Source organism: Coenobita brevimanus, chromosome 30 (assembly GCF_032717465.1).
Source record: "Coenobita brevimanus isolate Jiangsu-jjx chromosome 30, ASM3271746v2, whole genome shotgun sequence".
NCBI lineage: Eukaryota > Metazoa > Arthropoda > Malacostraca > Decapoda > Coenobitidae > Coenobita > Coenobita brevimanus.
In genome coordinates this window covers 30,912,286-30,937,285 of record NC_136983.1, presented here as the reverse complement: position 1 = coordinate 30,937,285, position 25,000 = coordinate 30,912,286, and the positions used below count along the sequence as shown (strand labels likewise).

At 38.7% G+C, this 25,000-nt stretch overlaps 1 protein-coding gene across 1 annotated transcript in view; it reads left to right on the top strand.

Annotated features, from left to right (window-relative positions):
* The first annotated feature begins 1,349 nt into the window (after positions 1-1,349).
* LOC145395281 (ionotropic receptor 93a-like) overlaps positions 1,350-25,000 on the top strand; it is a 66,254-nt gene continuing 42,603 nt past the window's right edge. Inside the window, exons 1-4 of the mRNA XM_080268959.1 lie at positions 1,350-1,496; positions 3,567-3,643; positions 14,464-14,623; positions 18,158-18,423. Coding sequence (XP_080125085.1) covers positions 1,350-1,496; positions 3,567-3,643; positions 14,464-14,623; positions 18,158-18,423 — 650 coding nt within the window. The remainder of the gene's footprint in view (positions 1,497-3,566; positions 3,644-14,463; positions 14,624-18,157; positions 18,424-25,000) is intronic.

Sequence of the window (25,000 nt, the reverse complement as noted above, 5' to 3'; positions counted from 1 at the left end):
TCACGAGTATAGACTGGGCTATACTCATTTCATTCTAACCTGGCTTAAAACTGTCATCTCTTCATCTTGAATGAGGTTAACAAGAGATTAACACTAGAATATGGTGCTAGTCATGAGAAAGTGTTACGGAAATGAAGTAGAGCCACAGTTTTGTATTGTTCTGCATCTGAGGTATGTGAAATATGTTGTGAAAGATTGAAAATCTGGTGCAGATTAATGGAAAACATAATTTGTAGCTGACGGTATACATGTTATGGACAATGTAAACAAAGAGAACAACGAGCCGAGGAACAATTACTTAAATGAAATTAATATTGTTACGTCCCAGTCCCGACACTGCCACAGGCTCCAACAGCAGCAGTACAGTTTAGGAAGGACGTTGACCAGTGAGTTGTTCTTCTTATGGTCAGCCTTTAGGTGTGCAGTACACAAGATCAGCTGAGGCGAAAATAAACACTGGCCCCTTAAAGTTCCCTGTCTTTATTTTCCAGATAATTCCACTTAATACTTTCCAACTTCACTGTTCTCACAAGCACTGGAGCTATACACACTTTACTAACTGTTATTACACTTAATGCTCAACACTTCACTGTTTTCTCAAGTTCCAGTGATATGCAAACTTCATTGACCCGTCACTGTTTGCCACTGTTTTCACAAGTACCAAAAATATACAACCTTCACTGACACTGCACGAAAACCAGAACTGACTTCACTTCACTCAAACTGACACCCGACTAAAACTCCAAACTGACTGACTAACTATGCTCTTCCCCATCCTTATATAAGCTTGCATTGTTGTAGAAACGTGTACTTCTTCAAAATTCTAGGACATACTGTCTTGCATCAGCCCCTAGCAACAACAGTTACCAATTACGAGACATCAGAACATGCTAGAGTTATCTTACATTACATAACACTCTAAATCATTACCCATACGAACTTAAATTACATAATTTAACAAGCAATTACTTAAATAAAACATTATAGAGAAAAAGCATAAAAATTAATGCATAACTTACCAAATAACTATGCTTACAAACACTAGGCAAACTGGCAACTCTGACGACTCGTACCGAAACTTACGGTACCAGAAACGTCTCGAAGGTATGAGACTACCTAACTGGCAAATCCCCCTTCATAACAATATTAATAATCTAGTAATAATGATAAAGAATTGTCATGGAGTACCTGTACTTGCTTTGAATAATACGCAATAGCCTTTATTCCTACAGGATTATCATAGGCTGAAAAAAAAAAAAATCACTTCCACCTAATGTTGCACTGCAACTTCAGTCCAATCAGAATATTACATTATTTTTGGCAGTTTCTATGGCGCGACGATAAACGTGATGGCGTTTACATATGAACCCTACTGGAGAGAGTCCGTCGAGGGCAACACCACCAGGTACTCAGGCACTGACTACAACCAGCTGGTTGTGGTTGCCCAGGCCCTGAATTTTACTTTCCGTGTCCTTCCTTCACGCAGGTGGAACGAGGTGAGAATTATATACTAGTCTACATTCAAACTTTTGCTGTTACTATCTGTTTCTGTTGTAATTTATTTGAATATTACATCGGATTTTAATATCAGCATCGTTTTGTAATATTTAGTAGCCCATTCACTTTTTTATGTGATATCTTAGGGATTATTTAAAGTATGATCTTTACAGAAACTGCATTGTTTTCCACAAAATTAATATTGAGAATGTATTCACTGCAAGGGTTTGGATTTGCTCACAGTTTGGCTGCTACTCCCAGAACCTAATTTCAAATGACATATCATCTCTTTTAAAGTGATATTCAAACTCGATTCAGCTCCAGTATATCAGTGTTCTACAGCATCACCCTAGATGAAATGTGTAATCATACTGAAACAGCACTTTAACCTCTCCACTGCCCTCAGTGATGATCGATGTCGATCAATGAAACATACAATACAAACTGTCGCTGGCATCGGTCTCGTCAGTGCCACCTAAAACTGCATGATAAACCCAGGGATATCCTATTTGGTGTCTTTTCTGAACCCTCCGTATGTACATAGATAATTTCAACCATAGTGTACCGCTGTTTGTGAGTGACGTCGTTTTTCTTGATTTGATATGCACTAATGGGTTTCTTCCGACTCTACCTCTGTTTTGATATATATCTCATTATTTACAGGATGTTATTAAATTTATTATTTACAGGATCTTATTATATTTGTTTTCAAAAAGTTTCGTACCGAAAGCAATAATTTATGTTTCATTCTGACTATTTATTCCCTAACTGGTAAAACTAGAAAATATAAAAATTGTCATAGCTGGTCCATTATCCCTGGACAGTTTGCTGGCTTTGTCCAAGGGATAAGTTTGACTGTGTAAGGAGTTCTCTCTCTCTCTCTCTCTCTCTCTCTCTCTCTCTCTCTCTCTCTCTCTCTCTCTCTCTCTCTCTCTCTCGTATTCAAAACACAGTGGAGGTAAAGGATTAACTTCCCGCCATCCCCCTGCTTCTTTGTGGTATCATGCTTCTCGCCCTTCACTGAAGCGTTGTATATCCTGCCATATTTTACTGACATTTCAAAGATCATTACTGTTCTGAAGTGAATGCCTTTGTCCCTCCCCAGTAACGGAAGCCATATAAACATCCGCCAAGCAGTGAACCCTAGTCCTCTTTCCTGTTTGCAAGGGTTACCAGGTTTTCTCAGTCCTCATGTATAAAAATGATCAAATCAGGAACCGTCATCATTCTGTATTTCACACTGCCTATGACCTCTAAACTTTTAAACTATGTGTCAAGTCCAGACATCTCGAAATAAACGTAACGAATTTTTTTCGTTCTTCCTAGGAAGAACAATACATTATTATGCTTGGATCCTTTGGCTCGTACTTTATTATGCACTAAAATAATGTTTCTTTCAAATTAGGAAGGGCATCTTGTTGATAAGATTTAAGGAAAGCTACATCAAACTTTTAGTTCGAAATATTTCTCTGAAAGAGTTTATGGTAAAAATGACACACAAGAATATATATATATATATATATATATATATATATATATATATATATATATATATATATATATATATATATATACCATCATCATCATCAGCCGTTTGAGTATCCACTGCAGGACCTGCCTATCCCGACCGAAGTCTACCAAGTGGCTTATGCTGTCTGGTAGAGATGGTATGTAGGGTGAGGAGTGCTTGTAAGTGTAATTGTAGTGTTGGAGTGGCTTTGGATGTGTGTGTGTACTCTGTGAACCAAGTTTAATCGGCCCACGCAAGCCGACTGGGTGCAAGCATACTATAAAGTAAGCGACACTGGTTCACCCACAGCATCCCTTGTGTCCGCCAATGCAATACGAGGTGGGCGAACACTCCCAAAGTTTATTACCCTGGCTCACCCGTGTACGAAACGCACACTCTACCACTGTACCACAGAGGCTCATATATATATATATATATATATATATATATATAGATATATATATATATATATATATATATATATATATATATATATATACACTCGTATATATAAACTGGGGATTTCATTTCTTTATTTTAATGTTACATTTACTTGCAGGTGACAGATCAGATGCAGGTTCGTAAATTATTTATGGCAACAGTGATGCATGGTATTATTCCACAAGATATAAAGAGGTGAGATTCTAAGCTAAGGGGAACCTTTGCACTGCAGTGTTCACTGTTATTATTGATAATCCGGTTCAATTCCACATACTTTTATGCAGCAAAGAATAGCTATACATTGTCAAAAGATATAGATAGCCTCTCTAATTTGAAACTACCTAATGTCTTATTAATTACAGATAACGTAAGTGACGAGGACAATAATTTTTGAAATTTGTTTTACTTGCTGAAGTGGAGTAAGTAGAAAATGAACCTGTCAGTGCACGGAAGTAAAGATGATTCTTCTAATGACTGCCTACAAATGTGTAAATGAATTCTGTATATATTACCTTCTTTTGCTTGTTCACAGTAATGACACTTCTTTTGGTTCACTTATGTTACTAAGCAACATCAGTAAGCCTAAGAAAGTCCATCCCATAATGAAGGGGTTAGAAACTGGCTCGGTTAACTCACCTTAAAAAAAAAAAATCTTATTTCAGCCGATATATAAATATATATATATATATATATATATATATATATATATATATATATATATATATATATATATATAGTTACGAACCAGAGCTGATGGCCTGGAGTTTTGGAGCCTTCAACCTCTCCTGACCACCTAGCAAACCCTTGACTTCCCGTGATTGGATCAGTCAACCCACCTAGCTACTCTCAAGCTACTTTACAGAACGCCATCTCTCAATCTGATGGGTTCCCAGACTGGAACAGTCAACCCACCTAGCTACTCTCAAGCTACCTTAGAGAACGCCATCTATCGATCTGATGAGTTCCCAGTGGTGTTCGTGGAGTTGGGTGTCTGACACATCAACTCATAGTTGATGTGTTGTGTGAACTTCTGTTGGAAGAGGGTCTTTAGATTAGTGTTCCTTTATAATATAAGGTATAAAAATTAAAAAACCAAGAAAAAATTAAAAAAAATAAAAATACAAAAAAAATAAATAAATAAATAAGATTAAAATTATTATATATATATATATATATATATATATATATATATATATATATATATATATATATATATATACGTTTGCATGAAAGTGTGTCTGTATGTATGCATGGAAGTGTGTGTGTGTGTGTGTGTGTGTGTATGTGTATGTATGTATATATATATGTTTGTATATATATGTATATATGTTTAAATGTATATACATATATATATACTGTATATACACGGCCTTAATAACCAGGGGCTTCGGCCCCAATGGTTGATAGGCCGGGGAAAAAAAAAAACTGTTGGAAGTCAGTTGACTTTGTGATCTCACTCCGGCTGGTTAGCTCCTGTGAGGGCAATGTTTGTCTCCAGCCCCTTGTGTTGACCGTCAGTGGACATTCCTGACTACCTGGATCGTATGCTGGCGTTACAGAACCCGATACAATTCAGATAAGTGGGATTGGGCTGGGAATGGACTTGGGGGGGTGGCTTTAAATTTCTTTTCTTACCACGTGTTTACTTTATTTATTTTGCACAGAGAAGGAATATAATTGTATTATTCGTTATAGTTTTTGTTCTGCTTTACTAGCAATGGTTTGTCATGTGAAGTAACCGGATTTTTAGTAATTGTCATAATTTTATGGTAATTTAAATAAATGGTGAAGGCTGTGTACCCTTTTGAGGATTATTTAGTTATACTTTAGTTTCATTAAATCTAATCAAATTTGACTTTATTGGTTTAAATCCTCTAGCTAGAAGTTAAGTGATTAACCCCTGAAACAGAATTGCCACACCAATAATATCTTGAACATTAGTGCTGTTCAATCAATTTGTGTTGATGGACCAAGTTTTCTGGGACGAAGGCTATATATATTTCTGTCTGTACAATGGATTTCCACTTGGTCCGTAACAAAAATATAGAGAGAGAGAGAGAGAGAGAGAGAGAGAGAGAGAGAGAGAGAGAGAGAGAGAGAGAGAGAGATTAGACATAGATTAGAGATAGATAGATAGATTAGAGATAGATAGATAGATAGATAGATTAGAGATAGATAGATAGATAGATAGATTAGAGATAGATAGATAGATAGATAGATAGATTAGAGATAGATAGATAGATAGATAGATAGATTAGAGATAGATAGATAGATAGATAGATAGATTAGAGATAGATAGATAGATAGATAGATAGATTAGAGATAGATAGATAGATAGATAGATAGATTAGAGATAGATAGATAGATAGATAGATAGATTAGAGATAGATAGATAGATAGATAGATAGATTAGAGATAGATAGATAGATAGATAGATAGATTAGAGATAGATAGATAGATAGATTAGAGATAGATAGATAGATAGATAGATTAGAGATAGATAGATAGATAGATAGATTAGAGATAGATAGATAGATAGATAGATAGATAGATTAGAGATAGATAGATAGATAGATAGATAGATAGATTAGAGATAGATAGATAGATAGATAGATAGATAGATTAGAGATAGATAGATAGATAGATAGATAGATAGATTAGAGATAGATAGATAGATAGATAGATAGATTAGAGATAGATAGATAGATAGATAGATAGATAGATTAGAGATAGATAGATAGATAGATAGATAGATTAGAGATAGATAGATAGATAGATAGATTAGAGATAGATAGATAGATAGATAGATAGATAGATTAGAGATAGATAGATAGATAGATTAGAGATAGATTAGAGATAGATAGATAGATAGATAGATAGATTAGAGATAGATAGGTAGATTAGAGATAGATAGATAGATTAGAGATAGATAGATAGATAGATAGATTAGAGATAGATAGATAGATTAGAGATAGATAGATAGATAGATAGATAGATTAGAGATAGATTAGAGATAGATAGATAGATAGATTAGAGATAGATTAGAGATAGATTAGAGATAGATAGAGATAGATTAGAGATAGATTAGAGATAGATAGAGAGATAGATTAGAGATAGATTAGAGATAGATAGATAGATAGATTAGAGATAGATTAGAGATAGATAGATAGATAGATAGATAGATTAGATTGATAGATATAGATAGATTAGAGATAGATTAGATTGATAGATATAGATAGATTAGAGATAGATTAGATTGATAGATATAGATAGATTAGAGATAGATAGATAGATAGATAGATTAGAGATAGATAGATAGATTAGAGATAGATAGATAGATAGATAGATTAGAGATAGATAGATTAGAGATAGATTAGAGCTAGATTAGAGATAGATAGATTAGAGATAGATAGATAGATAGATTAGAGATAGATAGATAGATAGATTAGATAGAGAGAGAGAGATTAGAGATAGATTAGAGATAGATAGATAGATAGATTAGATAGAGAGATAGATAGATAGATAGATAGATTAGAGATAGATTAGATAGATAGATAGATAGATTAGAGATAGATAGATAGATAGATAGATTAGAGATAGATAGATAGATAGATTAGATAGAGAGAGAGAGATTAGAGATAGATTAGAGATAGATAGATTAGATAGATAGATAGATTAGATAGATAGATATAGATAGATTAGAGATAGATTAGATAGATAGATATAGATAGATTAGAGATAGATTAGATAGATAGATATAGATAGATTAGAGATAGATTAGATAGATAGATATAGATAGATTAGAGATAGATTAGATAGATAGATATAGATAGATTAGAGATAGATTAGATAGATAGATATAGATAGATTAGAGATAGATTAGATAGATAGATATAGATAGATAGATAGATTAGATAGATAGATAGATAGATTAGAGATAGATAGATTAGATAGATAGATAGATAGATTGGAGATAGATAGATTAGATAGATAGATTAGAGATAGATAGATTAGATAGATAGATAGATAGATTAGAGATAGATAGATTAGATAGATTAGAGATAGATAGATTAGAGATAGATAGATAGATAGATTAGAGATAGATAGATTAGATAGATAGATAGATAGATTAGAGATAGATAGATTAGATAGATAGATAGATAGATTAGAGATAGATAGATTAGATAGATAGATAGATTAGAGATAGATAGATTAGATAGATAGATTAGAGATAGATTAGATAGATGGATTAGAGATAGATAGATTAGAGATAGATTAGATAGATAGATTAGAGATAGATAGATTAGATAGATAGATAGATAGATTAGAGATAGATAGATTAGATACATAGATAGATTAGAGATAGATAGATAGATTAGAGATTGATAGATAGATTAGAGATGGGGAGATAGATAGATAGATTAGAGATGGGGAGATTAGATAGATGGATAGATAGATAGATTAGAGATAGATAGATTAGATAGATAGATAGATAGATAGATTAGAGATAGATAGATTAGATAGATAGATTAGATATAGATAGATTAGAGATAGATAGATTAGATAGATAGATAGATAGATTAGAGATAGATAGATTAGATAGATAGATAGATAGATTAGAGATAGATAGATTAGATAGATAGATAGATTAGAGATAGATAGATAGATTAGAGATTGATAGATAGATTAGAGATGGGGAGATTAGATAGATAGATAGATTAGAGATAGATAGATTAGATGATAGATAGATAGATAGATTAGAGATGGGGAGATAGATAGATAGATTAGAGATGGGGAGATAGATAGATAGATTAGAGATGGGGAGATAGATAGATAGATTAGAGATGGGGAGATAGATAGATAGATTAGAGATGGGGAGATAGATAGATAGATTAGAGATGGGGAGATAGATAGATAGATTAGAGATGGGGAGATAGATAGATAGATTAGAGATGGGGAGATAGATAGATAGATTAGAGATGGGGAGATAGATAGATAGATTAGAGATGGGGAGATAGATAGATAGATTAGAGATGGGGAGATAGATAGATAGATTAGAGATGGGGAGATAGATAGATAGATTAGAGATGGGGAGATAGATAGATAGATTAGAGATGGGGAGATAGATAGATAGATTAGAGATGGGGAGATAGATAGATAGATTAGAGATGGGGAGATGGAGATGGGAGAAAGAAACTAGAGAGATAAACTAGAGATCCAGATATTCGATTATAGATAGATAATAGATAAAGATAATAGGTATTCGGTTATAGGTTTTCGGTTATAGGTATAGATATTACCAACACGTTATAGTCTGGCAGTGCATCCAAGAAGGAGTATAGATTCATCTATGAAAAAATATATATATATATTTTACCTGCTCCTAATTCTTGGTTATTTTCGTCTTCCCAACATAATAAACAGAACTGGGAACGTTAGATGGATGGGAAGATGATGATGGATTGTAAATAATATACCGTAGCTTCTTGTAATCTGACAATGTTCGATGGTAAAGGAAATAATCTGGAAGGTATGCATGGAGCCATGACAAGATGATGAACCTAGAGATGTAAAAAATCTGTAATATTCCGGTAGTTTCCAGATGGGACTGCAGTTTCAGCTGTAGTAATAATAATAATAATAATATTATTTATTATTAATATTACTAGCTGCGATAGCGAAGTTGGTATTTCAATCTGGCCGTCTTTGTCCGTCTGTCCGTGTTTCTGTTGGCACGATAACTTCGCAACCGCTCAATATATCATTACAAAATTTTACAGGTCAGTAGTAGATAAAAAATAGATAGAGTTCGAAATTGGTGAAAGTAGGTCATGCTCTGTGTGTCTGTTTCTATGATAAACTTGCAACCGCTCAAGATATCACAAAATTTTACAGGTGTGTAGAAGGGATGAAAACCTAAGAGTTAGAAATTGGTGAAGTAAGTCAAGGTCATATTCCAAGCCGCGCTAGATATGTATCGCCTTGCGGCTGGTGTGATTCCCCCGTCAGGAGGGCCTCTAGTTATCGTCCACCTTACGAAGTGGAGCAATAATGTTTTCCCCTGACCCAGCGTGAGTGAGTGTGTGTGCGTGCGTGCGTGCGCGTGTGTGTGTGTGTTCTTACCTAATTGTTTTTACCTAATTGTATCTTTACAGGAATGAGTCAAGCTCGTACTCTCCCATGTCTTAAACCATATTTATCGTACATTTCCTTAAATTTGTGATTTGTTTTGGCACACACTATTTCATTCGGTAGTGCATTCCATTGATCAATTGCTCTGTTTGGGATACTGAATTTCCTTACGTCTTTATCACCTCTCTTCTTATGCAGTTTTTTGCAGTGTCCTCTTGCTGGTGCTTCTCCATATGTTAAGTATCATTTGTCTATTTTCTCCTTCCCTGATACGCACTTATATAGCATTATCATGTCACCTCTTTTACTTCTCTCCTGTAGTGTGGGTAGATTCAGTCTATTTAGTCTTTCTTCGTAGCTTAGGTCCCTTAAGCTTGGTATCCATCTTGTAGTGGCCCTTTGAACTTTTTCAATCTTGTCTGTGTTTTTTGAGATAAGGACTCCAGACTACTGATGCATATTCCAGGGTTGGTCTAATGAATGATGTTATTATCCTTCTTAGCATGTCTTCATTTATGTATGTGAATGCTATTCTCATATTTGCAAGCAGTGTATACATGTTCCTTCTCGCTGATGTGATCAGCCGAAGATAGTCTGTTATTGATAATCACACCTAGGTCCATCTCTCTTTCTGATTGTATAGGGTTTTATTTCCAAACTTATAATCCCAATCAGGTCTTTTTCCACCTTTACCAAACTTGATTACATGACAATTGTCCACACTGAATTCCATTTGCCAGGTATTACTTCATTCACGAGGTTTATTTAATTCTTCTTGTAGCTTTCTACAAGAGTCTGTGTTAGTAATTCTCCTTTGTATTTTTGCATCATCTGCAAACATATTCAGATAGCTCTCATTTCCAGTGTTACTGTTTATATCATTTATATACACTAACAACATAGATTGGTGCCAGCACTGAACCCTTTGGTACTCCACTAGTCGCTTCTTTCCATGATGAGTAGTTTCCTCATAGTACTGTTCTCATTTCTCTCTTTGAGAAAATCTTGCATCCAACAAAACAGTTTGCCTCGAATTCCTCCTTGATGGTACAGTTTCCATAAAAGTCTTTGGTGTGGTACTGTGTCAAATGCTTTCTTGAAATCTAAATAGATACTGTCCACCCATCCTTCTCTTTCCTGTGTTGTGTTTGTTACTCTGTCATAGTGGCTCAACAGATTAGTTACACATAACTTTCCTTTTCTGAAACCAAACATTCTATCTGTTATCATACTGTGTTCTTCTAGATGATTTACCCAAGTTTTTCTTATAAGCTTTTCTAATACCTTGCTTACAACACTGGTCAGTGATACTGGTCGGTTGTTTAGTTGGTTTTTGTCTATTTCCTTTCTTGAATAAGGGAACAATATTTGCTTCTTTCCAAATATCAGGTAGTTTACCTTGACTCAAGGATTTCTTGAAAATTAAAAAATAATGGTTTACTTAACTCCTTTGCACATTCTCGTAGTACCCAACATGAAATTTCATCAGGACCACTTGCTTTTCCTCTGTCTAATTTTCTTAACTCCTGTATTACTTTTTCTGTTATTTGTATATCTGGTAGTATGTGTGGAGATGCATGTTCCACATAGTCCCTCTCAAAAATTTTTTATTCTGTAAAAACTAATTGGAAATTATTATTTAGTGCTTCACAAATATCTTTCTCTTGTGTATAAGTGATTCCCTCATCCGTAATGGATTGTATTATATCTTTTACTTTGGTTTTGCTTCTGATATAACTGTAAAACTGCTTTGGTTGATCACTACTTTTATTTATTATATCCTCCTCAAACTGTTTCTGGGCTTCCCTCCCTATTCTTGTATAATCGTTTCTTGCCCGTTTGTAATTATTATACGCCCTTTCACTATTGTCTTCTGTATCTATTCCACAACAAATCTCTTCTCTTTTGATTTTTTACATTCTGTATTGAACCATTTCTGTATTTTCTTATCTGCTTCTTTGTGCTGTGGGATGTACTTCTGGACTCCTATTTCATAAAATTCATAATTTTTTATATATAGCATTTAAATGTTGTCCTCTAAGCTCATTTTCCCAATCAACTTCTAAGAAATACTTCATTAGGTCTTGATAATTTCCCTTTTTATAGTTTAGGCTCTTTTTGTAACTATCATTGCTGTTTACTACAGTATGTCATATGCTATCCTGAAGTTATAATTTAGTACTGCATGATCGCTTTTGCAGAGTGGAGGGTGATATATTAAACTGTCAGTATCATTTTCTTGCCTAGTAAATATTAGATCTAGCACTGAAGGTACATCAAGTCCTCTTTTTCTGGTGGTTTCCCTCACATGTTGCGTTAAGAAAAACTCTTGTACTAGATCCAGGAGCTTTTGGTCCCAGCAGCTTTCTTGGCTATTTATATCTAGAGTATTCCGATTTATATTTGTATTAAAGTCCCCAGTTAGTATAATTCTTTCCGATTTCTCTTCCATTTTATGTAGCAATGATCTTACACTCTGAATTGTACTCTCTGCCAGGTCCTCGTATTCGTCTCTTTCCCATGTGTTTGATCTGGGTGGCATGTACAAATTGGCTACAATTGCTTTACCTTCAGATGTGTCGATCTCTACTGCAATCAGTTCTACTTGTGATGGTATATCTAGTTTTATTTCCTTGACTTTTAGATTTTTCTTAGTTAATATTATAATTCCTCCTCCTTTTTTTAAATATCTGTCTCTTCTCCATATATTGTATTCCTCTAAGTTTAGTATATCATTTGATATCCTTGGTATTACTTTTGTTTCAGTTAGGCATATTATTTGTGGTTCATTTTCTCTGACATAATCATTCATCTCTAGTAATTTAGATACCATTCCATCCACATTTGAGTACATCAACTTTATCATCTTGTTTATATACTTGTCATGACATAGTTCTACTACCTTCCTCCTTTTTCTTCCATCCTGTTTGTGTACCACTTTCGTACCTGCAATCCTATTACTTTGTAAAAAATTTCTTCTTCTCCTCTTCTGATCTTCCCTCATTTTTTGTTTTTGCTTCCTCCCTTTTCTCTTTCAGTAATTCCAGTTCCTCTTGTGTTAGGCATCTTTTTATCCATACATTTTTGAACTCCTCTTTTTCCTTAAGATTCTTTGCATTTTTTAGTATCTCTTCCACAGTGTTTACACTCTGGAAAGTCACCTTTAGAGGTCTTGTCTTGCTTTTCTTGTATTTCCCTAACCTTTTGTGTTCCTCTATGTCTTTACTATAGATTTCCTCCGATACTTCTTTCAGTAAGCTCATTACATTTGCCATCTCCTTTTTGTCTCTTGTGATCTTGTTTTTAACTTCTTCCTCTTCTATACCAGTGATTACTATTGATTTGTTTATCTCTACTGTATCTCTGACTAACTTTGGATTGTTTTGGATTATTCTTTTCACTTCCTTTTTAATGCTTTTTTCCTCCACCCTTGTTTCTAAGTCTTTCTTTACTTTCACCATTGCAGCATACGTGGTTTCTACATCATTTTTGTAGCTTTGCACAGCTTCATTCACTTGTGTTATCTTCTCCTCAATATCACTGCTCTGGTCAATAAGACTGCTAACTTGCCTAATTGTCTGTGTCATTTTTGAACTCTTCCATAACACTCTCGTGATTGACTACTGTACTTGCCATTTCACTCATTTTCTTCCTAATTGTACTCAATTCCACTGTTTGTTCACTGATAGTTGTGTCTTTCTTATTGGCCTCCCTTCCTAGTTTTTCTATTTCTTCCTTTTGCAAGTGCATCTGCTTCTTTATTTCATTAATTTCATTTTTGAAAGCCATTTCTAGTTTGTTTACACGTTCAACCAGTCTATTGTGGGTCTCTACTTGAACCAGTTCTTGGTAGAAATCATCATTTTGCTTTTTACCTTTATCCCTTTTCTTTTCCACATTTGTTTTACTGAAGTATATATCCATTTTGCAATACTTAAAGTGCAAAGCATGTACTTACGATCTCCGTGTTGCTGTAGTCTAAACAAACCTCAGAGATGACTCGGCGTATTCTTTCGTCTTGGGTCTATTTCCTGTTTGTACAAGTCTTGTTTAAACTTGTTTTTTTTTTTCCTTTTAATAATGAACAATCATTTAGTCTAACCTGGTACTGAGCTTGACTCATACAAAGATACTATTTAGGTAATGCCACTGGCCGTGATGATTTGGTACAGAGCGCCGGTGTCACACGTCCGCCTAGATTGAATCCGTGTGTGTGTGTGTGTGTGTGTGTGTGTGTGTGTGTGTGTGTGTGTGTGTGTGTGTGTGTTCCCATTATACCTCAGGGCCACAAGATATGGCCAAAATCTAGGCAGAGTTCAAAAGTCGCCACACGTGGTCAAGATCACGGTCACCAAAATGGCTGCTAAAGGCCAACTACTTTTTATCACCCCCTTTAGCACCATTATATCTCATGAACGGCTTGAGATATCAACAGGAATCCTTCAGGGTTTCAAGATATGGCCAAAATCTTGGCCGAGTTCGAAAATGGGCACTCGGGGTCAAGGTTTAGGTCAGAAACATGGCTGCCAAAAATCAAGTATGATTTACAGCCCTCCTGTGGCACAATAATATCTCATAAACGGCTTGAGCTATCAACATGAAACCTTCAGAATATCAAGATATGGCCAAAATCTTGGACTTGGCCAACAGCTTATTCTGGCAGGTAATTAGCATTCGGATTCCGAATGCTTTACTTTCATTCTTACTTATTATTATTGTTACTGATATTACTATTACAATTTATTTTTATTATTAATAATTCATTATTATTATTATTATTATTATTATTATTGTTCGAGAACAAATTCTTTCCTATGGTTGGACGTAACAAATGGCTATAAAATCTACAAATGTAACATCTTTATTTCTAACAATGTTTCCAGATGGGATTTCACTTTCACCTATGATCAAGGTGATATTAAATTCGCCATGGCCACGCCGGTCATAACACCCAGTTGGCTGAGCTTCTACTACCCACTGAGTGGCCAAGTGTGGATCAGTGTCTTGGCTTGCACGCTGACTGTCTGCTTCACACTTGTCAAGGTAAACATGCAAGTGGTCAGGCACGGGCACATCCAGTATTAGTAATAAGAGGCAGCAGAAAACGGTTCCTAATGTTATTATTATATTGTTATTATTATTTATTATTATTATTATTACTGTTGTTGTGATTGTTGTCAGCATAATTAAGACGTGGGACATTCTCGGTTAGCAGCCCAGGGCCGTCTTCCAGTGTTAGTCACGCACATAAATATATTTTCACAAGGCATTGCTTCTGTTTGGTTCCTTTAGGATTTTTTCACCAATGTGCTTTACTCTAGCGAAGCACAATATGGTTCTTCAGTTTAGCGAAATCCCGTATGGGGCCAAATATGTCTGTTGCCATTGTTCTTTATCGTTTTCCGCACCTCTGACATCCTCCAGTCCCGAGGTATTTTCAAAAAAAAATTTTTTGGCTAAAACCTTCGCTTTTGGTGAGAAAAATCGAAAATTCATAGAGAATCGCTCACCTGAGGTTTAAAATACCCAATCCAGGTAGGAGTTCCTCCTTACCTGATTGGGTTTTCTAACATGCTGGCACCAAAGAAAACTAGTTCTATGGGAGGGTAACTATTTAATCCACTCATAAACTGTATTTGTTTATTTACTTGGTAAGAATGTATATGTAGTATGAGAGTATATTGGTTTTCAAGCAGTAATAAAGGCATTATAAGCATTGTTTCACTCACTAACTAATCACCATACCTGACCTTTTTTTCCCACAGTACCTGATCATTATTTCTGGCTGTTTCTTCTTCTAATGCTATGTAATCATTGTCCTCCACATTGTCATCGATTGGGGAATCACTCTGGCCCTGAATATCTTACTAGCCAGGTCACTGGTAACAGGTGAATTGCCGAGACAATGGCGTGAGGGGGGAGGTTTTGCGGTGTAAGGCATTGTCAGGCATTGTCCCTGCTTGGCATCTTGTAGAGGAATAGAGGAAGGTGTCCCGTGTATACATACGAGAAATCACGCGCAAAAATTGAAAATTGTGCAAATTAGGGAGCTAGCAATTGCACGACGTACCAGTATGTCGCCGGGACTGGCAAATGCAAATCGTTGCAACGTACCCATACATCGACGGGACGGGGTGGGTTAACCCTCTCATGGTCGTGTTTTCTTGTTCTTCCCTTGTATATAACATGAGCCAACAGTATATGATTTTTATTTAGGTGAATGTGTCAATGGGGACGGTTGCTTATTCTGGCACCATGAACACTCCCTTGGTCATATTAATTCTATTATCTTTTCCAGTTAGCTCCAAACGATAGGTTCAAGTGAGTATTTAACATGACTCACAGGTGAAAATCAGAGTGAGCAACAAAGAAATATAATGGAAAAAATATTAGTTTATTTTTGCAGCTATAAGTATAACGACTCTTCTTGGATGATGTCAGATTTATGCAATAAGAAATTAAAGAATATATATTGCTGTTTTGATACAACATATCCTTAAACACTTAGCTGGAATACATATTTATGGTACAGATGAGTAAAGAATGGAATCGGATTGTTACTTCCACCCAGAGCCTATATATACTACAGTCACCACTGTCGTATAAGTGGTGGGCTACTTCACCCTTGTTGATTTCTTGAAACCACAACATGGAATTGTTAATTAATTTTGCTTTCATACAGTTTTAATTTGGTCTTCCTTTTTCTACGAAGAAAGAACTTTAGCCATTCCTAAACAAATGAATTCTAAAAAAATGAATAATACATCATACCTTCACTATAACCAATATCTGACTATTCCATGACATTTTCACTAGTTGAGTGTGCTATATGTAGCTGAAAAATTACATTAAGAAAAGCAGAAAAAGATCAAAATTACTTTATGAAACTGGACATACCAAGCAGCTCCGCAAAAAAAAAAAAAAAAGAAAAAAAATGGTGCGAATGACCTCATTAGAATTGTGTCTTCCTGACGGTAGCAGATGCGAGGAGGTGCACTTTCTATCATGGCTCATATTATCAAAACCATTCCCCTGTCCGAAACATCACTGCTCGCCCCTATGACACAATAATGAAACGGCTACACATTCATATAATTGTATATGTACAGCCGTGCCCATAAATAATCACCTATCCTTCTGTACCCCGCGCTTCAGACTGGTTCCTTTATGAGCGGCAACTCACACTGGAGTAAGAGGGGGTGAGAATGAAGGGCCAGAGAGAGAAGGGAAGGTGGGTGGAGGTACGAGCGATGGTGCTGGGGTGGAGTGAGAGAGGGGAGGGAGGGTAGGAAGGAGGGGGGAATGAAATGCGCAGTTGTGGCCACATAATTTGTCTATTTTCTTTCATTCAAGGCATCATATAAAGGAGTTACTGTTAGGTAGATAAAGCTGCATTACACTTTGTATAGCGGCATCAGATAACAAACTTTAGATAGGTGGTGATATGAAGGACTGGCTCGTGAGAGAAATATACTGACATGACAGATCAAACATTAGTGCAGATCCAGATATTTTTGTTTATCCGTGTATTTTGACTTCAGACAGAGAATGGAATCTGGATGACTTTGACTTCCGTATTGTTTAAGAAACGTCCGCTTCCCTTACATATCATTAATTTTTTAAACTAAACATTATATGCATCCCTTGACATCGCTGTGTCCACAGTAAATATGATCATCCTCTCGGTATACACTCCCTCTATACAGTCATCATCATGTCAATTCAATATTTATTTAATGACATCTCAATATTAAAAGGCTATTTAAAATAACTGTGCATAAAAGGTAAATTAATTTGTCTGTGCTCATGGGTGGATATGATAACGGTATCTCCCATAATCTGTTAGAGGGAAAATGAAACAAAATCCTACCCAAGCTCCGAAAATATATCTGTCAATGTTTACCGACACTGGTCAAGCCAAAGCAACCAGGAACGCCTTAGTAAGTAGCCCAGTGGCCTCCTGCCTTAAAAACCTCATGCAGGGTTCGCGGCACCGGGGAAACAATGTTGTTGATGGATTGCTGGTTTCGTCTGAACAGCTTCCACTCGTCCTTGGTGTGCTGGAGGAGGCGGGCCCGTGTCCTTTAGTTCTTTGGTTTCCACGCGTTGACAATCTGGGCCCACGGCCCCCCACAATCTCGATGGCTCTGCACTAATATTTGATCTGTCATGTCAGTATACTTCTCTCACTAGCCAGTCCTTGATTATCACCATCTATCTAATGTTTGTTATCTGACGCCGTTATACAGGGTGTAATGCAGCTTTATCTACCGAACAGTAACTCCTTTATATGATGCCCTGAATGAAAGAAAATGGACAAATTATGTGGCCACAACTTCGCATTTCATTCTCCCTCCCCTACCTACCCTCCCTCCCCTCCCTCACTCCACCCAAGCACCATCGCTCGTCCCCCCACCCACCCTCCCTTCTCTCTCTGGCCCCTCCCTCTGAGCACCTCTTACTACACTGTGACTTGTCTTGCATGAAGGAGCCAGCCTGAGGCACGGGGTACAGGAGGATAGGTGATTATTTACGGCCACGACTGTACGTACATCACTGTATATGTATGTTTTACAGATTACGAGCAGAAAAACGTGGGAAATGCGGCATGGAGTGCTGAGTACTGGGTCGGTGGTGCTGGAGTCTGTGGGCACCTTGTTTGGCCAGGGACTGTACGGACGCCTCTCAACCAGCCAGTCCAACCACATCCTGGTCGGCACTTGGTTGTTCTTCGGTGTGGTGGTGGGCACAGCATATCGCGCCAGTCTCATCGCTTCCCTCACCCTCCCAAGGATGCCACCCAGACCAGAGACAGTTGAGGAGCTGGTCAAAGTAGTTGACAGGTGAGATATCGAAGAACAAACGTTTGGATGCAAAGATGCTTGATGATGAGTTAATGCTGGGCCCTTTGGTTATGCTCTATCACTGCATCAAAGTTCTTAAACCCCCAGTTCTATTTTTCCCCTCATTCACTAACGCATCACACAGTGAGTTAGCTTTCACCCGGCAGCTGGTGTTTTATTCAAATCCTTCGATACGGTACTTTCAGCCTTGATTGTTCAAAAGCAGGGCAACACTGAAAGATTCAATAAATGATGTTCTCAAGTACCACGTAATACATCATTCGGGTTTACTTTTTTTTCTTTACTTTTGTGCTCACCGTTCTCGTAAACTTATTCACTTCCACATGCATTGTTCTCCAGAGACATCACTGCCGTATTGTCTTTCGCTTATGCTTCCTCCACTGTCTGCCTTAAAACGTGGACTAGATCCGCACATACTGTAGCACTTTGGAAATTATTCAGTTCATTGTTTATCATATATTCAGACAGTTATGTAACTTTATTATTATTCCTCTACTACAATAGGGTAAATGCAAGGAATGTGCTGTAATAAACGGTAGAGACGAAGACCAAATAAAAACACTATAGCTCTATAAGTCTTTCAATTTAACTTGGCCCATTTTTTTTTTTTTTTTTTAGCATTTTTCACGAAACTCAGTGGCAGCAAGAGACAATACTTCTTGCTTTCTTTCCACAGCACTTCTTCGTGACTAGCATTGTATCTTGATTTTAATTAATTGTCACAAGTTAGCATTCGAGATGCAAATATGGCAATTTCAGGCCAGTTTAATATATATATATATATATATATATATATGTAACTTGCAATACTTTGGTGATAGAAACTCCGTGTACAAACAGCTAGGTGAGGAGTTTATTACAAGCTCACAGTAAAACAGTCTACCCGACCAGGCTGCCTGATATCAACTGATGCAATAACGCCGTCTTCAGGCGTGGGAAAGCATGCTGACCTAGCAAATTTAGTGGGGGCATGTATGCATTGGGGGGGGGAACATATATACATCGGGGGTAGACATATTGTGGAGGGGGTACACTACTCCCCTGGGTAGCTGAGATGGTGTCTCCTGACACCAGGAGGTAAATGGTGGGTGATTATAGGAGTAAGGCAGGACCGGGTAGGTTTGTACAAGGGATAAGTATGATACAGGGGCAGTAGGGGAGACATGGCCATGTTGAGGGGAGGGAATTAGAACGATATATACAGATGAGATATACAAGGATTAATAGGTACAAATTCAGTAAGGGTCGAAGGTATATATAAACATAATGGGAATTACACAATAATAGTTTGATACATGATAAACAAGGAGTAGATATGAGAGTTCTATTGGTGTTCTTCCTTCAGTTTTTTTTTTTTTTTTTTGTATATTCTGTAGGATACACTGTCACTCAGTAATGCACGAAAGAAATACCATCATTTTCTAGTAGGCAGAGTGCTGTTCACAGTTTGGTTAAATGGTAGATGGCAATGGTAGTCACGGAATGTGAGGGCACTAAGGACGGGGAGTTTCTACGTCGTGCGTAGGGCGTACTATGCCGGCAGCGACTCTCAGTTCCTGGAGTCGACGTTCCATTTTTCTGACACAACAATGCACTGCACAGATGACTAGTAGAAAACCTATGAAAGCGATAACCACAGGGGGAAACACAACTGTTGGATGAACCCATGAACGGCTGAAGGCCAGAGAAAATTGATCCATAATGAAATCACTGTCATTGAGGAAGGTGAGCATGCGCAAGTGAGGGGAGGTGATGGTAATGTTGGCAGATGGTAGGGTTGAAGGCATGTCGATTGGTTGAAAGATGTCATAGGAGTGTTTACGAACAGCTTGGTGATAGCGAGTGGCGTAAGTGATGACGGACTCTGATTTGACGGTACAATAGTCAGGTGCTTTGTAGAGACCACTAGCGGGGACGGAGCGAACGGAAGAACCAGGACACATGATTGTGACAGAGATGGGAACAGCAAAGAAGAAGTACTGGACATGGTTGAAGTGAGCATGGTGGACCGGGAGGTCAGGAGCTGGGACAAAAGAACAGGCCGAGTAGATGGAATGGTTGTGAACTAAAGCAGACTCACAGGGTGTAGCACTGCTAGGGAAGATAGCGAAAAGGTGGGCAGCACAGAGACGAGAGGTCGGAGTAAGGGAGGAACATTGCTGGAGGTCTGTGGAAGAAAGCAAGGCAACGGAAAGATGATCATGGGAGAGGAGGAAATATTCTGAAGGAACAGAGACCTGTAACAAGGAGTTGTTGAGGCGGAAAGGGAAGGGAATGATGTGGAAAAGGTTAAAGGTTATGGCAGAACGGAGAGGAATATGGACGACGACGTATGTAGTGAGAAGAGTGGCTTCGAGAACAGGGTAATAATATTCAAAGGAGGAGTAAGGGAGGACTGGGGAGAGACCGAAGGTGGAGTGAGCCCATTCCAGGACAGAATGGAGAGCTGAGACAGGTACTAAGTCGGCAGTGACACGTCCATTGATAGCATCAACCAGGATACGAACCAAGGTAGAGACTTGAGACAGGAGAGAGTCTACGGCCAGTTGGAGATTATCCATGTTGAGTTGGAGGTAGAAGAACAGGGAGATAACGTTAAGATCTGAAAGGTGGCGTTGTAAGATATCGGTGAAATTGTGTAGAGTGGACGTGACTTCATTGAGTTGGGTTGTGAGCTTCTGTAACATAGTGTGTTGGATTTTAATGACTCGGCGTTGTGATTCTAGGGCGGAAGTTAAATGAGTGAGATCAGATTGGAAGCCAGAAATGTCACGGGCTGTAGCAACGCCAAACAAGCCACTCAGAATCTCACCGCCGAAGTCGAAGAGACTTCGTTTCACACGAGAACGACCCACGGGTGTCTGAATGGAAAATGTGTCATTGAGCTCAGTGAATCTGTTACTTATGTATTGCAACTGCCAGGAGAGTGGGAGGAAAAGGTTATAGAGATACTCATTCGGGTTGTGTGTCCCCATGAGGGCCGTGAGATGGTTCCTGATTCCGTGGAGCTGGTGCGCGTAGGCAGGTAGGGCAATGGCTACGTCAGCCAGGGGCGCAAGATCGTAGCGCAAAGAGGCGATGTCGTCGATAAGCATTACCTCGCCTCCCGAGCCAACCAAGTCCCCGAGACGTACTCCACCATCGTCCTGACCTGACCCAGACCCCAGGAGGGTCAGCACTGCCAGCAGGGAGAGCGCTAACATCGTACCTAGAAAATCAGGGTAGAGTTAATGGGGGAGGTCGTGAAGAGGTTGATGGGCAGAGCGCAGTTTGGACCGATATTGATTGATTGATGAATGAGCAGGTGGAGATGGAGAGGAAGGAGACTGAGGGATAGGTGGAGACAAGGTAGACTAAGGGATAGGTGGAGACAAGGTAGACTGAGCGATGGGAGGAGGGGAAGAGGGGGCAGGAGGTTGTGTAAGTGACTCTTCCAACAAGAGGCCACGGGGTGCTCGCTTTAAGTCATCGACGTGGACCCATCTGGTGTCCTTAGTGGACAGGTCCTGGAGGTGAAATTTGTTGCCTTGTTGAGTGAGGACTCGGTGGGGCCCTGTAAATTTGTCATCCAACTTGGAGGAACGCGTATGGGAATGAGCAAAGACAAGATCGCCTACAGTGATAGTGATAGGAGAGGCGGACTTATGTTGGCGCTGCAGCATGTCCTCCTGAGAGGAAGCCAAAGTGGATTGGACATACTGGTGGATTGTCTGGAAGTTGGCCAATTTTAGTTTAACATAATCATCCATGTTGTAGATGGGTTCTGGCTTTGAGGATAAGAGAGAGTATGGGAGGTCCTTGTCAAAACCAAAAAGGACGAAGAAGGGAGATTCAGCAATGGATGCATTGATGGAGCTATTGATGGAAGATGCCACTTGGGGAATCCAGTCATCCCAGGACGAACTATGGGAGCCTAGATGTCTGAGGCACTCTAAGATTTTGCGGTTGTGGCGTTCTACAAGGCCATTGGAAGCTGGATGGTTAGGCACGACATTGCACTTACTGATATGAAAGTGGCGACAGATCTCATCTAGAAGGCTATTGTTGAACTCTGTACCGTTGTCAGTAAGAATGGTATGAGGGGTACTGAACGGGCAAATTACGTGATCTACAAGGGCACGTGCAACGCTCTTCGTGGTCTTGTCGGAGAGGGGTACGAGGACACAGTAGCGGGAGAAGTGGTCGACCGCTACGAACAAGTACTCAGCGCCAGATTCTGTGAGAGGTAGTTTTAAGAGATCGATTGAGACAGTTTCCCATGGTTGGGATTGGGTATGGTAAGAGAGGTGCTGGTAAGCCGGTTGATCCTTTGTGGCAGTGGCAGGAGAGGCAAGAGTCACAGTGGGCATTGATATCGCGGCGCATGGTTGGCCAATAGTATTTGAGACGTGCTTGGCGCAAGCATCGGTCTTTACCTGGATGGGAAGCTTGAGGAGTATTATGAACAATATGAAGAACCTTTGGTATCAGGGCAGTGGGAACAACAAGTTGGCGTACTTCGCGATTGGGCATATCTTTGCCTGTTAGCAGTGTTTTCCTGTACAAGAGATCATCATCTAGCATGAATTCATCTAGTGATACTGGCAGAGTAGGTAAGGTCGAGGGATCGCCAGATTCTAGGAAATAAATGACTTTGGACCACATGGGGTCTTGCTGTTGAAAGTTTCGAACAACGTCTGACGTTAGTGTAGTGTTTTCAGTTACTTCAGGCTGCAATGATGTTATAGCTGCTGCTACGTGACGTGAGAGTGCGTCTGCGACTACATTCAACTTGCCTGGTACATATTGAAAAGTGGGATTAAAGTCCTGGATGATGACAGACCATCTAGCTAACCTACCTGTTAGGTTGCGATTTTTGAACAAATCACATAGTGGAAGGTGGTCTGTTTGGATATGCACTGGATAACCATAGACGATATCTCTGAAATGTTTCAAGGACCAGATTACCGCTAGTGCTTCGAGATCTGTGACACTGTAGTTACGTTCAACGGTTGTAAGGGTGCGACTAGCATACGCTATTACGCGCTTCCTTGATGCTTCATCGAGTTGCATCAAAACGGCACCAAGTCCAGTGCCTGAGGCGTCTGTGTAGAGAAGGAAGGGTGTGGTATAATCAGGGAACGCTAGAATCGAGGCATTTACAAGAGCTGTCTTTAGCTTTTGGAAAGCCTGTGACTGGTCGTTAGTCCAAACAAAGGGCACATTCTGCTTGAGTAAGTGGGTCAGAGGAGCGGCGATCTTCGCGTAATCCCGGATAAAGCGACGATAATAGCCGCTGAGGCCCAGGAAACTTCGTACGGCGTCGGTAGTGGTAAGTTCTGGGAAGTTAATGATCGCCTTAGTTTTATCCTCATTAGTACGAATGCCTTGTGCATCTACGACATGGCCTAGGAATTTGATTTTCTTTCACAGGAAGTCACATTTACCGAGATTGACTTTCAGGCCTGCAAGCTGGAGGCGTTCAAAGACTTGCTGGAGTTTGGTAAAATGATCAGGGATGGATTTACTCACAACAATGATATCATCTAGGTAAGCAAAAAGAGAGTGTCCCATCATACCGCTGAAGACTGAATGGATAAGTCGCATGAACACGGAAGGAGCATTTCTCAGACCAAAAGGGAGTCTCTTAAACTGAAAATGTCCAGAAGGGGTGCTAAAGGCTGTAACTGGGCGAGAGGACTCTTCCATTTCGACCTGCCAGTACCCGCTGAGGAGGTCTAAAGATGAAAAGACTACGTTATTGTCACCAAGGGATTCTAGCAAATCAGTGAGGACAGGTAACGGGAAACGGTCTGGAACGGTGACAGAATTGACCTTACGATAGTAGACTACTGGTCTAAGGTTGCCGTCCTTCTTTGGTACTAAGAAAAGTGGGCTATTCCATGGACTGACGGAGGGTTCAATAATGTCCTGGTCTAACATGTTCTGTACCATTTGATATGTTTGCTTTCTCTGGCTGTGAGGCTATCGATACGCTGGTAGGTAACTCGGCTGAGTTCCTGGGAGTAGTTCAATCGTATGTTTGACAAGGTCTGTTCTACCCATCGGTTCACCGGGTAAGGCAACCACGTTTCTGTACGAGGTCAGAAGGTCGAGGAGTTGAGGCGTATGTTCTGGGAAATCTGTGCAAGTGAGATGTGAGAGCATATCGGGTGAATGCGTCGGCGCAGATCCCGTAGAGTTAATAGTACATACACCGATTGGCGTATCATCAGTCTGAATAGTAGGAATTGAGGAATCCTGGCACACCTTTACGGCCGCTGGGTATACTAGGAAGTCTCCAATCTTTACACCATTTTTAAGTTTTAGTGGAGCATTTGTGACATTGAGCAAGTACAGGTAGCATAAACTGTCCTCTAAGAATGTACACCACGCTGACTCATAAGTCAAGCCATTCACACAACACGTCTCAGGTAGGGTTAGTACATCCACTCCTTCTTTCGCACCGGCAACACAAACAGAAACTTTGGTGAACTCATGCGGTAACAAAATTGTGCACGTATTCGTTACTGCACGTTTCGTCTCTGCGTGTTGGAGAAGATCATGCAGACTGTGT